We start from the raw sequence: 16544 nt of genomic DNA, 5'->3' as shown, positions 1-16544 counted from the left end.
TCATGGGCCCAGCCCTCTTGCCAGTTCTTTACCCAACGAAGAGTATACCTTTGCAAGCCACGGGCTTCCAGCTTCTGCAGAATACTGTTGGGGACAGTGTCAAAGGCTTTGCTGAAGTGAAAACCCATCTGGACACATAAATATGCAACCAATTGTAGAGTACCTGCTTTAGCTGGAGGAGTTGCACTCAGTGATCTCTTGAGATCCCTTCCAACCCCTGCAATTCTGATTCTGTGAAGTCTAGGTAGAATAAGTCAACAGGCTTTCCCTCTTCCACCAGGTGGGCCACTCGATCATAGAAGATCAGGTTAGTCAAACATGACCTGCCTTTTGAGATCTCATGCTGGCTGGGCTAGATCCCCTGGTTGTCCTGCACATGCTGTGTGATCGCACTCCACGCACTGCTGGTGCCTCTTGTCTCTTGTCCTGTCGCTGTTTCCTGGGAGAAGAAATCAATCCCCACCTCTCCACCACCTCCTTTCAGGGAATCATAGAAAGCAATAAGGTCTCCCCTGAGCCTTCTCCAGACTGGACAGTCCTAGATCCCTCAGCTGCTCCTCATAAGACTTGTACATCTATGGGGAAGCAAAACTGATCCTTGTTTACCAAGCCTTAGCTCCAGAGGATCCCCAGTGTTGTGGAAGTAAGCACCCATGAGCTGCCATGGTAGTCCTGCTTTATGAATTTAATATTTATAGGCAGAAAGAGATGGGGGACAGCCTGTACTGTGTACAGCCTTGCAATTTATGTGTTGGCAGTAGTGGTTGATGGGAGATGTGCTCTGAGGCTCAAAAGTGTGCTTAAGCTTTATAAATACAATCAGTTCAGGCTGAAGTGAGTGAACAATGTGGAATGTTTTGAGGCCAAATTTGACTTCAGGAAAAAAAAACACCATTGAACCAGTGGTACTTGAGTGTGTTGTGAAAGCATGCATGGCCAGGGCTGCAGCGTGACCTCCTGGCTCAGACAGAAAGGACTTCAGTACAATCACTGCAAATTAAAATGTTGCATATGCTCTGAGTGCAAAAAGATTGTACACAGTGCCTGGAAGAAGCGTTCCTGAAAGACTCTTGCCTCTGCTGGTGGTCTTGCAGCTTCAGCACTGGATGTCTGGCTCACGCTCTCTATTTTTCAAAAACATTAATAATAATAATCCATATAAAACTGTCATATTGGTTCAACATGTACGTCACCAAAGCCCCGACTAATTTATCAAAGATTTAGTGTTCAGTTGAACAAAGTCTCATTTTTGTAAGCAGATGCAGTTTGCTGGATTGTCCTGTCATCACCCACTATTCCACTGGAAAGATGCATTATATCAGCAACTTCTAAAAGTTAAAAAATGTACATTTTAAAGTAGTAATGTAAACACTTGTTCCATGCTCCACGTTAGTCATGAATTGAATAGAAAGCTTTGGAGATAATGCTGCCAAAGTGGGTCTACAGCCCTACAGTGGACGGTGGTGGTCATATAGCTGAGCACTGTGGTGGGGATGGGGCAGTGCACAGCAGACACACCACTAGAGAGGAGACCATGAGCTGCCTGAGGGAGCTAAGAAATGTGCACTTGGACTTGGAAACAGAGAACGTCAGTTCAAAGATTCAGCGTGCAACAAAGCCCTGGCCTGTCTGGGTGCCCGCAGGGTGGTTTCCAGGCCATGGCTATGTGTAATGTAGCACGCCAGGCTTTGGTAAAAATTACTGAGCATAGGAGGTGGGGAAAGGGCTACAAAGACAAGTGGGAAAGGAAGTGGTGGGAAGAAGAGAGGGACTGGTGAGGAGTTTTGCCTGGATAAGGACTGGATTCTGACTGAGCAAGGTTCTGCATTTTATTTCATAGCTCAGCCACCAGGGTCAGGGGCTGCACTTGGGGACAGCTTATGTCCCATTTGCAAAGCAATAAAGAGATACAGGCACACCTAGGACTTCCTCCCTGAGCACTGCGTGGGCACTGCATGAACTAGGATCCAGAATCCACCTAGGATTTTTGTACTTATCTAATTGTAGACTTATTTGAGTTGGAAGGGACCCTTAAAGGTCATCTAGTGCAACTCCCCTGCTATGAGCAGTGACACCCACAGCTCTGTCAGGCGCTCAGAGCTCCATCCAACTTGACACTGAGTGTCTTTGAGGGCATGGCACCCACTACCCAATCTCACCTGGCAATGAAGTGCAGCACAAAGCAGGACAGATGGACAGAGATGGACCTGCTGCCAATGGGACAAGGCTGGGGCAGTGGTGAGGGCAGGCAGGGGTGGACAGAGGCATTTGGAAGGAGAAAGCAGATGGCAAAATCTGAGTGGTGTGGAGTAGGAAGAGGGGTGTGAGAAAGTCCTGGCATATGTAGTGTGCAGGAGATGGTATCGTATACAACACATTATTCTTACTTCCTTATACAGTAAATTGGTACGTTTTTTTGTATTAAATCAGATTTTATCACTGAATCAATCTTGCACTTTTCTATTCTTGTTCTCTGCAAATGACCTTTTTTAGCTCTCCTCAGCTCTTTCCTGATGGGACTCATTAGGAGCTGGTGCTGATTTTTACAGGCATTCACTTTCACTTAGCATCTGGATGGCTGTTTTTTGGGTTTCTTTTTCTTTTTTTTTTTTGGATAAAACAGTTTGTTGAAATGATTCTTGCAGCTTTGTGCTGCTGCACTTAGTGTCAGCAGCTCCTCCTGGGTCATGTGCCTGCACCCCACAAAGACTTCTGGCATGAACTGGATCCTTCCTTTCCCTTCAGTGAGGTATGAGTGTCACCAAGGGAAGCTCTCTCCTTCCCTAAATGTTTTGTGGAACTGTGAAGAGAATTTACAGAATTTCTTGGGAGTTTTCCTGATGCATTTTGACAAACCCTGCATAAAATTCATGGTAAACTAACAAACAAACCTTCTTGTCCTTCAAGAACTCTCAAAAATTGTTACCTAATCTGGTGAAACTCTTCATAAAGACTTTAACTCCTCTATGCATGTTAATCAGAGAATAATTTTGCATGCATATGTTACTTTGCAGGGTGTTGGTGCACTTTCTGACATGAAGGCTAGCTGCTGTTTGCTATTTCTCATTTGCTGTCTGTACATTGCAATTAGCAGCTTCTTCTGTGCTGTGTGCACTAGTTCCATCAGCAGTTTGCTCTGCAAACCAGAGCCTTGCATAAAGAAAGGTTATTCTCCATTTATAGATCTGCTCTGCATTTCCAACAGTTCAAGTACTCCCTTACGCGGATTCTCCATGACTGTGCTTTTTCAAACACCCCTGGCTTTTCTGCAGATATCCGGTGCTTATGGTCAGAAATCTGTCCAGCAGAGCAGCCAAGGATGCAGACCCAGCAGACACAGTGGACAGAATCAAGCAGGCAGTAACAGATCCTATAACAAATCCAGTAACAAAGCCTTCCTCTGAAATGTTGCTAAAGCATGTCTGTGGTCTGATTGCTTTACAAATGCCAGTCTTCATTCATTCTCCCAAGGGCTGATTGGGAGTTTCATTCTTACCTGCTCTAACTCTTTTCCAGAGGTCGCTTCAGTGTCTGGTTCTCCATTTGAGCATCCAAAGTGGAGCAGTCAGAATCTGGACCGGTCCCTCCAGGCACGGTGATGAATGGTGTGATCAAACAGGATCGCTCGGACCACAAAAGTGCACCAAGTGGAAATGAGGAAGAGAAGCCACCCAAAGAAAAGGCTGCTGGTGAAGTGAGGGATGGCACCAAGCTCCAGCCACCCCCCTTTGCAGAGAGAAAGAATGGTGAGTGGCTCTCAGTGGCATCAATAGGGAGAAAGTGAGCGTGCAACTGGATCAGTGCTGATTAGCATCTCTTGCATGTGCTGGGTTGTGGCTCCTTATTTTTTCTGTGGTGCTCCTGAAGTTGTTCCTGGTTGGCAGTATTTTAAGATATAATGGTTGTGGCTCCTCAGCTCAATATTTCTGTGTCGTGCTTAAGTACTGTTGTCAGCTGTGAGCTGTGTGTCATGTTCTTTGCCTCCAAGTGTTTAATATAATTTTGGGCTGAAAGGCAGCATTTCAAGGTCTTAGGAAGAGACCAATGTTCTGACAATACTAATGACAATTTGTTGGAGAATGTGATGTAAGGTTGGTCAGTGGAGCAGGTTTTTGGTTGCAAACAAACTGGTAGACTTGTTCTGCTCTCAAAGAGTGCTGGAGGCTTTGAGTAATCCTGCGTTTAGCAAAACTGCTTCGGATCAGTGTAACAGAGCAGAACAAGGCCTGGGCCTCTGCAAGGATCATTTTTGATTCCTTGGCCATGTGTCTGGAAAGTACTCATGTTGACAGATGTTGATCCAGTGGAGATCTGTTGGAAGAAGGCGGTCAGAAAAACAAAACAAAACAAAACAGAATTCAGCCTATGCAAAGGGTATTCAGGCTGAGGAGTTGTTTGCCATTTCTTTCAGGCAACTGTATAATATAAGAAATGAAGAAAATTCCTCTTTGTGCTCTCCAAGGCTTCCAATATTAAGTGTTCAAAATATCATGCAATGTGAAAGTGCAGCTTGAAGGCACTATTTTTGCTTTGTGTCTCTGATTGTTTGCATTATTGTACAGGACCCAATTTTTCTCAATCACTATAAATCAGAAATAATCCAAATGATGTCATCATGGCAATGTACTGGTGTCAGGCTGGAATAACACAGCTGAGAGTCAGGCCCAGACTCTGCCCATAGTCAGATTAAGTCACACCAGTGAGTGCACTTTTTTCCTACAGTCTGAGATATTGAAGTATTCTTAAGATAACATGATACCAAAGGCAACAATGATGTGGACCTGTGAAAGGACAAAGTTAAGACTGCTTGGTGATGCATAAAAGTCATATTTCCTCTATAGCTTTCCAATTCCTGTTTCTTGGAGACTCATGCTCTGCATGGCCATCATCTTGGTGGTCCATCAGGACATGGCTCCACTCCTGCATTAATTGTTTGCAGACTCTCCAAGAGAGAAGAGCCCACCATCATCTGGGCATCCCTCCAGCCCTTTGCCCTCCTCCCTTTGCTGTTTTTCCCTTTCTTTAGCACAATCAGATAATGTGAAAGCTTGGCTCTTCCTACTGACTCCGTTCAGGAGCAGCCATCTCCCTTCATCTCACATCATCTCAGGAACAGTTGGGCCTGCCAAGCATCACACATCTCATGTGATGCCCAGGCCTGTCTTTGATCTCTGCTGGGACAGCTCCTGCTGGGCTGGTGGAGGTTGCTGATGAGCATTCATCAGGGAAATGAGGAAGAGTGGCATCCCTAGCTCTACAGGTGACCCTCCGCAGTGGTACAGAGCAGTTCTGTAAGTCACCATAGAGTTCTGAAGCAGATTAGTACCCTCAAAGCAGAGCTTCCTTGTCCAGCTTGGTGCCTCTCACTGGGTTGTCACAGCAGGGATTTTCTATCCTGTCTCCTGCTGAGGAAGGAAGGGTCAAAAGGAACAAGTCAGTGTCTGCTTGTTTCCCAGTGCCATGAGGGTTGTCTGTGCAGGTATATTTGCCATTATTCTCCATACCACAAATGCATAGAGGAAAGCAGCAGGATGGAGTAGGGGTCCACCATCCAAGACTATATCAATAAAGGAGAGAGTGGCTGAGGATGATGGAAAGGAAAGGGATATAAGCACTGTCTGTAGTTGTCAGTTGTACTGCATTTCATTTCATCACCATTGAGGAGACTGGGTGTCCCATGCTCTTCCCAGTGGAGCCCTCCAGCTGATGATCTGCAGGGTTTAGTGCTCTTGGACAGAAACCCATCTCCCAGGGGCACTGCTCCTCAGAGCCCCTGCCTTAGTCTGAACTTTCAAATCACAGTCTTTATTTGACTTAACTTTGATTTAATGAAAACACTCTAGCTAGAATATCTTTAAATAGGAAAATAGTCTTTTTAACTCTTGTATTATTCAGAAATGGCTAAGGAGATTTCATTTAAGTTTGTAAAAATAAATCACCTTTGAGAAAGGAGAAAGCCCATCCAGCAGGACCTACAAAAGCCTGGGACTGGATGTGTATGCTCAGAACAGATAGAGGATACTGGTACACAAACACTGGATAGGAATTCTGACACCTGCCTGCCCAGCTCTTCCCCAGCCTCTGCCCCTTCTCAGCCCCTGGGAAGGTATGTTGCGAGGATGCTCTTCTGCCATGGTATATCAGAATGGTGCACAGCCCCATAGGCCATGATGTTTAAATGCTCAATGGTACCTTTTCCTCCTGAGTTCTGGGCCACACTGGCCTGAACTGAGCAGAGCTGTGAACAGTTGTTTTGGAAGAGCCTAAGGCAAACGTGCATGGCAATAAAGGGATCAGACCCAGCCAGCACGGGTTCACCAGGGGCAGGTCGTGCTTGTCCAACCTCATCTCCTTCTATGACTGGGTGACCAGACAGGTAGATGAGGGAAAGGCTGTTGATGTAGTCTACCTGGACTTCAGCAAGGCCTTTGACACAGTCTCCCACAGTATTCTCCTAAGGAAACTGGCAGCCCGTGGTGTGGACAGGTTCACTCTTCTCTGGGTGGAGAACTGGCTGGAGGGCCGTGCCCAGAGGGTAGTGGTTAATGGAGTTAAGTCCAGCTGGCGTCCTGTAACGAGTGGTGTCCCCCAAGGGTCAGTTTTGGGGCCCATCTTGTTTAATATCTTTATTGATGACCTAGACGAGGGAATTGAGTGTACCCTCAGTAAGTTTGCAGATGACACAAAGCTGGGAGGATGTGTCAAACTGCCTGAGGGTAGGGAGGCCCTTCAGAGGGATTTGGATAGGCTGAACAGCTGGGCTGAGAAAAATGGGATGAGGTTCAATAAGACCAAGTGCCGGGTCCTGCACTTTGGCCACAATAACCCCATGCAATGCTATAGGCTTGGGGCAGAATGGCTTGAAGAATGTAGAGAGGAAAAGGACCTGGGGGTGTTGGTTGATGCTCGGCTCAACATGAGCCGGCAGTGTGCCCAGGTGGCCAAGAAGGCCAACAGCATCCTGGCCTGTATTAGAAATAGTGTAGCCAGCAGGAGCAGGGAGGTGATCATCCCCCTGTACTCAGCTCTGGTACGGCCGCACCTCGAGTACTGTGTTCAGTTTTGGGCCCCTCACTACAAGAAGGACATTGAGGCCCTGGAGCGTGTTCAGAGAAGGGCAACAAAACTGGTGAGGGGCCTGGAGCACAAGTCTTATGAGGAGCGGCTGAGGGAGCTGGGATTGTTTAGTCTGGAGAAGAGGAGGCTCAGAGGAGACCTTATTGCACTCTACCACTTCCTGAAGGGGGGTTGTGGTGAGGAGGGGGTAGGCCTCTTCTCCCTGATAAGTAATGACAGGATGAGAGGGAATGGCCACAAGTTGCGCCAGGGAAGATTTAGATTAGACCTGAGGAAGCATTTCTTTTCTGAAAGAGTGGTCAGGCACTGGAATGGCCTGCCTAGGGAGGTGGTTGAGGCACCATCCCTAGCGCTGTTCAAGAAGCGTTTAGATGAGGTGCTAAAGGACTTAATTTAGTAGTTGGGTAGAGATAGTGATAGGAGGATGGTTGGACTAGATGATCTTATAGGTCCTTTCCAACCTTATGAACTTATGAACTTATGAAACATGGCTATGGGCCTTTTGAAAGTCACAAGATTGGATTCAGAGATGAGTTCTATCTAGGCCTCCCAACATTGCCACTGTGTATGCACGTTGGTTGAGTACTGGATCTACTAGCTGATGCACTTTGCCTTGCCAGGAGAGGTCATTTTGAGCTCAACAAGGCAACTTCACCCTCAGCAAACGTTCCACCCAGCCTCAGTAATGAGTTGAGTTGCCCACTGGTGAGATAAGAGTTCCTGGCAATACTTTAAGCAGCCTTATGATTAGTAAGCTACTTTTCACTTCCTGGTCCACCTTAAACCTTCTTGGATCTGGACCCTAGGGCTAGTGATAGCATTCTAAAGAATCAATGATCCCAGAGTCATTTTCTTCAGGATAATATCCTGCTTTCCATCCAGTCTTACGGCATCTCATTGCATCTCATCCCAGCTCAGCTCATCTCATCTCACTTTGCTGTACACCTCTTCCTTACCTGTGGCATCTGTACCACGGATGTACCTGTACGACACATTTCTCTGCTCATCTTCACTGGCTTGCATCAAGACTATCCTTACCATGTCCATCTCCTACATGACTCTGCACACCTCCCTAGGGAAGGTAGTGAGAATACAAGCCCTATGAATCACTTTGGCTAAGCCAGGTAGATTTCAGAAAGAATTTTTGGTACCACTTGTAATCACAAATAGGGATAAAAGGTCATGAAAGAGCTACCTGCTGTCAAACAGCTCCTCAGAAGCTGTTTCAGAACACATGCTCAGTGTGTGAGGTGTTGGGCATCTTCTGCTACAACCAGATTTAGCAAAGTCCTTGGTTCAGCGTTGATATCCCTTGTTCCCAGCCTCTAGGACTCCGAGAGTGAGCTGTATTTCAGGTAGAGGGTTACATAAATGTGAGGTCTATCTGATCTGATGAGGTTTCTTTGCCTTCAAACCCCTGCTCAGAATGGACTCAGTCCCTTCTGGAGATTGGCACTTCTTTCCAATGACTGTTGGGCTTTACATGACAAGCTCTGGCTCAGATGCGTCAGAGAAGAGTTTAATTTTACCCATTTGTTTATCCAAGCGTATCAATGTGTAGCCACATTTGAGTGTCAGAGCTTCAGCTGCAGGTTATATATCTGGTCCATAGGCACGAGGTCAGGGGCCACTAACTAGAAAGCTGCACGAGATGGACCTTACCACTGCCATTTAGACTGCTGCATTTAAGAGAGCAGAAGAGTTCCCCTTGTGCCTACTCCAGTTCAGCAGCGCGCTCTCTAACTGCTCATAATGTTTCCACATAGGTTTCCCATTGCTGATTTTGGAAAATAATGTAGTTAAACTCTTCTGTTTATTTGTATAGCGAAGTAGACCCTCTGACCACCAGCTCCTTTAGCCCCTTGCAACAAAGAGGAGGATTTTCAAGTGCCCATCTGGTTTGCGTTTAACGTAATGTGCAGAAAGGTTGCACATTTTCAGGGCCCGTGTTCATAAGTAGTAGATTGTACAACAGTTTATTACACAAATGTAGCTTTTTATTGCAGAGCTTTGTTGAGCTGCCAGTTAGGATAAGAAAAAAAGTAACGTGCTCCATAGTCCCTATCAAGGAAAATTAAAGCATTAAATTCTGCTCAAACTATCAGCCATTGGTGAGCTGGTAATCAAATCCAGAAAGGCCAGTGGGAGGTCAAGACATTTTTGCTCTTAGTGTTCCTGAATCAACAGCTATTATAAAAGACATGTAAGTGAAGTAAAAATAAAGAAGAGAGAGATGTCTGACCCAGAAGTCATCACATAGGCCAGAAGAGGAAAGTTATCTACAGGTTTTGGGGAGAAAACCCTAAACAGTCCTCTCAGCTCTTGCGGTGAGCATGTGTTTTAGTTTAATTCTATATTGGAAAGGTTATTAAATTACTATCTAGTCCCAAACAAAATCTAGCCCTTGTTCCACATAGCCAGGTACGAGGTGTACCTACACGAAGATTTTCCAAATTACCTTTGGATCCAAATCAAATAAATATTGCTAACATTGTATTGAACCCAGGTGATGTCTAATCCACAACGAAATATCAGCCTGCAGCCTTGAACTGCACAGCCCAGCTTTAATGCCACTTAAATCAGAGTGTAAGAACTAAAAGAATTCCAGGAATCCAATGATATAAACTGTATTTTTAGAGCTGTGAGTGACTTGTGAAACATTGCAGTGACTAAAGATAGCACAAGCAAGGTTTTCCATGATCACAGTAAGTTAAAGTCATCAAATGTTGTGATAGCAGCACCTACACACTGGCGTGGCTTCAGGACACGTCATTCATAGCATATTTGTCACAGAGCGCAGAGTTCTGAGCCACATCTCACTTGCACAAGCACCCCGCGTATCACTCTTCTATAAAGCACTGAGAGGTCCGTTTGCTTCTGGGATCTGTTCTTTTCTTCTTTAACACAGGCCGGTGGGACCCTACCTGCTTGCACATTTCAAAAGTCCCTCAAGTTCTCAGTCTGGATGAGAGACCGAAGCAGCAGCAGAAGAGGAGCACCGTGCTGCGGACAGTCAGATGTCCCGCTCTGTTCCCTGCTGCCATCTGGAATTTAGGTGTCACTTCTACAGGAATTCGTGGAGTGACCCAGCATTCCTCCCTGGGGTCTGTGTTGCTCTCTGCACCCCAAAGGTTAGGTAGAACCTTCATTTGCTGAGCAAAATATCTACAGGGGGGTCATTTTAAGGATAAAGTCATGGCAAACATTTCCAGACACCTCATGATCAGCATTGCTCTTGGCTCCTGGCCCTTGCTAGCTGCAGTCAGCAAGGGTAAAGGAACTGGCCAGTGGAGAGTGAGCTTCACTGCAGAACTGTTTTCTCCTAGCTGGTAATACACAGGGATGCTTGCAGACATGGCCAACCCTGCAAAGCACTCACTTCGCAGGCAGGTGCACCTCTGTATCCTGCAGCCACGTGCCTGATGGACTGAGAATCATCTTGACTCTTCTTTTCTCACATGTCAAGTCCCACATTCACCTTTCAGCCTTGAAACCCACTGGACACAGAGGTGTCCTGGTCAGGCAGGGTTCCCTTCTCTGCAGTGTTAGGAGGGTGGCAAGGAGACCGCAGTCAGTTTCCCTCTCCCCCATCTGGACCTGGCACTGCTCTGTGTTGGACAGTCTGTGCCCAACAACAAGGCCATGCCCAGCTCTGTGTGATTACCTTTACCCCATCACACAGTGGGGTTCTGAGTGTGAAACTACTCCCATTTCTGGGTTTCTTTTTCAGGTATCCTTCGAGGTGCTTCTCAGAAGGATTTTCATCCCATTATGTGTCAAAGCTGCTACTTCATTTCCTCCTTCAGAAACCAAACTGAGAAGGGTATAGTAATTTCTCATGGCCCTTGTTGCTCCTCCTCCGGTGACCTGCTCATCAGGGATGTGTGCTAACAGCTCTGGAGAGGCTTCCATGGGTGACCTCATCTTGTTGGTTATTCCAGCCACAGTACTGCGAAGCACAATGGTGCTGAGGCCCAGCAGCTCCTCCATTATCTTCAATGGGACCATTCTTGGGGTGGAGCTGCCGTTGCCTGTGCATCCTGCTGGTCAGGACCACTGCTCAGCACCTAGTAGGATTGGATTGGGTTGTCTGGGGGTTGGAACTCGATGACCCTTGGGGTCCCTTCCAACCCAAGAATCATGACTTCATGAAGGAGCCCCTGGGTCTCCCCACACCACAGTCAGATCAGCATTCAGTATCCGTGCTGGCCCGTTGTCCTCCCTGGTAGCTATGCCTGTGATAAAACAGTGTGCTGTAATTATAAGATTTCATTTTTCTGCTGCACTGTGGCAGGAACACTCATATCTCCATGCTGAGCTTCCATTTCCTCTATTTCACCTCATTACAGTTGTGGTTCTTCCTGTGTTGCTTTCATGATCTGTGAGTATTTCAGGAGGCAATGAGGATATTCACAACGTTATAATGAGCAAGCATGTGCACACCTAAGTATGAAATCTAATGGGGGATAGTAGGGAAAGGCATCCGTTGGTTGGTTATATTCTTCCATGATGAGATACTTTGGACCTGCTCTGAAAGCTGGATGCTCACAAGTCCATAGGGCCAGACAGATTGCACTGTTGAGTGCTGAGGGATTTGGCAATTGTGACTGCTAAGCAACACTCCATCATTCTTTGTCAGTCCAGGCTAACCAGGGATGTCTTGGCAGATTGGAGACTGGCAAATATGTCACTCATCTTCAAAAAGGGCTGGAAAGATGATCCTGATATCTATTGACCTATCAGTCTCCCCTTGGTGCTTGGGAAGGCTATGGAATGGATATTCTCAGGAGCCATCACGGACCAGTTAAAGGCCAACCAGGGTATCAGGTCCAGTCAGCATGGGTTTACAAATGGCAGATCTTGTTTGACAAACCTGATTTCATTCTATGGCAAGGTGCCCGGCTTAGTGGACAAAGGTAAGGCTGTTGATATGGTCTACCTGGACTTTAGTAAAGACTTTGATGCTTTTTCCACAACACTCTCATGGAGAAGCTGGCTGCCTATGGTTTAGATGGGCATATGCTCCTCTGTGTGAATCACTGGCCCAGAGAGCTTTGGCCCAGGCCCAAAGAGTTGTGGTCAGTGGAGTTAAATCCAGCTGGCAGCCAGTCATGAGTGATCCCCCAGGGCTTGGTACTGCGGCTGCTTTTATTTATCATCTTTATTAACCATTTTGATTAGGGGATGGAGTGCAACCTCATTAAGTTTGTAGATGGCACCAAGCTGGAGGGGAGTGTTGATCTGCCTGAGGGGAGAAGGGCACTACAGAGGGACCTGGACAGACTGACTCAATGGGCCAAGGTTAACTATATAAGTTTCAATAGGGCCGTGTTGGGTCCTGCATTTTGGTCACAACAACCCCAGGTAACCCTACAGTACTGGGGAGGAGTGGCTGGAAAGCTGTCTGATGGAAAGGGACCTTGGTGTACTGATGGACAGTCAGCTGAATATGAGCCAGCAGTGTGCCCAGGTGGCCAAGAAGACCGATGTCATCCTGGCTTATATTAGGAATGGTGTGGTGAGCAGGACTAGGCAAGTAATCCTGACTCTGTATTTGGCATTGGTGAGGCCTCACCTTGAGTACTGTATTCAGTTTTGAGCACCTCAATACAGAAAGGACATGGAGGTGCTGGAGCAGGTGCAAAGAAGGGCAACAAGACTGTGAAGGGCTTGGAGAATATGCCCTGTGAGGACAGACTGAAGGAACTGGGGCTGTTTGGTCTGGGGTAAAGGAGGCTTAGGAGAGACCTTATTGCTCTCTAGCAGTATCTGAAGGGTGCTTACAGTGAGAGTGGGGTTCGGCTCTTCTCACTGGTGACAGTGACAGGCCAAGGGGAAATGGCCTTAAGTTGTGCCAGGGTAAGTTTAGGTTGGATATCAGGAAACACTTCTTTACAAAAAGCATTGTTAGGCACTGGAATAGGCTCCCAGGGAGGTGGTGGAGTCACCATCCCTGGATGTGTTGGTGATTTGGATGTAGTGCTCAGAGACATGATTTAGCGGAGGGTTGTTAGGGTACTATGCTTAGGTCGTGGTTGGACTCGATGATCTTTAAGGTCTTTTCCAGCCTGAGTGGTTCTGTGATTCTATGATTCATTGGCCACTTCCCTCTTTCTGTCCTACAGAGGACTTGCTGCACTTATGTCAGATATTTGAAATTGTTCCACTTGTGGTCTTGCAGGTACTGAATTGCAATGGACAGTAAATCCTTTGGAAACAGTTAAATGTAGATATTATTTCTGACTCTTTGACTACAGATACTTTTTGTCCATTATGACCCTCTTCCTTTGGCCACTGTTAAGACATAGAGCACTTTGGCCATTTTCAGATTCTCACCCGAGAATCATCTCTGAGAGTATCTATCTCTATCTGCATCTGTTGGCTGGAAACAGAAGTTGGACACATTTTGGCTATGAAATGAAGCTTAAATATTTCTTCAGGGTGATTTGTCCATTAGGCCAGCTTACCTAGGGACTTAGTGTAAGCTGCAACGCTTGTACTCTTTCAACTCAAACTAGTGATTTCCTTCCAAATGGTCCATTCCCGTGTAAAAATAAATGACAAATTTAGGCATAAAACTCAAAGAAACTTCCTCTGGTGCTTGCTTCATATTTGGTTTCCCAACATTTTCAATTTTGAGCAGAAATCCCAAAGGAGACACAGAAAGCTGTCATAGGAGACGCAAAGTACCATAGACTTCACTGCTATTAAGAGGAAGTCAGCCTTGCTCTACCTCAGCACATTTCAGCAGACCCATCACTGCTGACACTGATAGACTTTTACCTAGTGCTTTTGCAGTACTGAAAGGAGAGGAAGAGATGGTGACATGTCACAGTTTTTACTGGGAGATCACCAAGTCATAGAGATCTTGTGGATGACACCAAGCTATGGGGTGAAGCTTACATGCCCAAGAGATGGGATGCTATCCAGAGAGACCCAGACAGGCTGAGCAATGGGCCCAGGTGTACCTCAGGAGGATCACCAAATCCAAATGCAAGGTATACACCTGGGTTGTGCCAACCCCTACTACCAATACAAAGTGGGGAATGAAAAGTTTGAGTGCGACTCTGACAAAAAGGACCTGGGGGTGTCAGTGCATGAGCTATGCATGATCCAGCAGTGTGCCTTCACAGACCAGAAAGAAGGGGAGATTTAGAATATGGTAGTGATGCACTGGGATAGGTTGTCCAGAGAGATCACGGATACTCCATCCTTGGAGACACTCAAGGTCAGGCTGGATGGGGCTCTGAGCACCTGATAGAGCTGCAGAGGAGTTGGGCTAGTTGACATCTGGTCCCTTCCAGTTCAAATGATCAGGAATGCTGAAGAGAGGATCATAAATGGCACCTTCTGTCCTTGAAGAAAATGAATGTACGAACATACTGGAACAAAAGATGTTTCCAGTTAATACACCATCTGTGTTAGATTTGTCCATTCACAAAGAGGAAACAGATATTTTCACTCTGAATGGGGTTTTAAATGAAGAGGGAACAAGGAAAGTAAGTACGTAAGTCCTGTCTGCGTCTGCATGCGCAAATGTTTGTGAGCATGGGTGTGCACGTGTGCGTGCAGAACCCCGCAGTCAATTTGCTCCAAGCTGTCTGACCTCTGCACAATTTACAGAGGAGCGGTGCAGAAACCACATGGCACCACATCATTCTCACGACATTCTCTGTGGGGCAGTGCAAGCTGTTTTTTTAACGAGCTCCATGGAAATTGTCAGCACTAGAAACAGCACAGGGTGAAGCACAGGTGGCACTGGTGCTTGCCCAGAGCCATGGAGCTCATGGAGAGCTGGGGAGCACCAGAGAGTGTGGTGGGACGGACACAGAGCCTGCTCCCATGGCCAGTCTCCAGCCAGAAAGATCTCTAGGGCTAGTTCCTGCCTGTGATGATCCTTTTGGCAGTGGCTCGGCCTGCCCTGGTTCTCCCTTGTGCGCCCATCACTCTACTGGTGAGACAAGCATGAGCTCCCACGGGAGTGGAGGGGTTGCCCTCGCACTCCGTTCCCATGTTACTTGTTGTGGATCTGGCTTTCTCAGAGCTGTTTCTGGTTGGGTGTGGAGGGCACTTCCAGGAATCCATTTCCAGACCCAGTGCTGCATCATCTTCTGGTTACATCTGGCACTATCCATCTAGGCAGATGTTTAGTGCTGTGGCTGCTTCCCAGCATACTGCTGGGGTGGTGTTTGGAGAACAGCTCCATGGATGGGAAAAGCTGCTTCATACCGGGGCTGTGCAAACCAGCTCATATGTTTTAAAATGAGAAGAGAGGAAGCTCACAGCTGTGTCTTTGTTATATATGCATTTAAGGCCAAATCAGGACTCTGTTTCTGGCTTGGATGTAGAGAACACTGCAGGGAGAAAGCTGATTGTTCTGAGGCTGCTGAGCAGCAGCACAATCTCCCCGTAGCTACTGTTGCAACCCTGGGGCTATACAGACATTGCTTCTCCTGCACCACAGCTCCCAGAAGGTACAGGAAATCTCCACTGGCTTGTATTTATTCTCTTGTCTTCTTAAATCCTGTTGCTCAGGGGCTGGAGGCTATGATGTGGGGACACAAGAGGTCACTGTGGGTACTTCACCAGGCTTCTCTAAGGATGACGATAAGACCTCTGCTTTCCTCACCATACGGCCACAGTTTCTGCTTTCCCACCTTCTCAATGCTGCCTTCTGCCCTATCTCCCTGAGTTCTCCTTTGGGAGGGTGGAACACTTGGTAGTTGGGGTCTTGGCTGTGCCACGGATTTCTTCATGCCCAAATGTGCTGTGTTGCTGCTACTTTATTTTGCTGGATTTTGCTGGTTGCTTTTCCACAGCAAGAAAGGAAATCATCTCAGCAAGTTCCCCTTAAGGCTTAGTAATTACAATGCTTTGACACTCGTCACAGAAGAAGGATCCAAAATCAGACGAAGATCCTGGAGATTCTGCAAATAAATCACCATCTGTGACTGAGTAACTGTGAAGCACACAGCATCCTGTTTGCAGAAATGGCAGCAGCTGTCCCAGTACCCACATTGTCATCTCTTGCAAGGCTGCAGGGAGGGATGTGCTTTAAGAGCATGGGCCCTGTTGAGCTCTCCAGCACTGCTGTGCTTACCACTCACCTTTCTGCTGTTGCTGGGTGGTCTGGTGCCCACAAGGACCTGCTGGAGGCACTGGTGGAGCTGCAGGGGCTCTTGTTGCTATTGCAGATGTATTTAGAGGTCCAGCACACACTGCTGCTACCCATGAATGCCAAACACTGATTGGCTTGAGGTAACAAACTTTGATTTGTTCCTTTTATGGGTGCTTCTCCCAGAGTCACAGTCTCGCAGCGCTCATACCAGATGTGAAGTGTTCCTCTGGCCAGCGAGCAGCGTGCAGGACAATAGACATTGTCCTCAGCAGTGTGTCGTTCAGCCAAGGGTGGCTAAACTTGTCAAGATGCAAGAGATTGTTTAGAAATGTGAAAGTAAACACTGAGC

At 46.9% G+C, this 16544-nt stretch overlaps 1 protein-coding gene across 1 annotated transcript in view; it reads left to right on the top strand.

The window, feature by feature from the left end:
- Window positions 1-16544, top strand: part of MYOCD (myocardin) — a 225236-nt gene that overhangs the window by 117305 nt on the left and 91387 nt on the right. The window contains 1 exon segment of the mRNA XM_065735104.1: window positions 3517-3746. Within this exon segment, the coding sequence (XP_065591176.1) occupies window positions 3599-3746 (148 nt within the window). The 5' untranslated portion in view covers window positions 3517-3598.

Source organism: Cyrtonyx montezumae, unplaced genomic scaffold (genome assembly GCF_038088225.1).
Source record: "Cyrtonyx montezumae isolate F1298 unplaced genomic scaffold, pur_monq_1.0 scaffold_19, whole genome shotgun sequence".
Taxonomy (NCBI): domain Eukaryota; kingdom Metazoa; phylum Chordata; class Aves; order Galliformes; family Odontophoridae; genus Cyrtonyx; species Cyrtonyx montezumae.
Note: the sequence above shows the minus strand (reverse complement) of the source record. Positions and strands in the feature narration are given on the sequence as shown.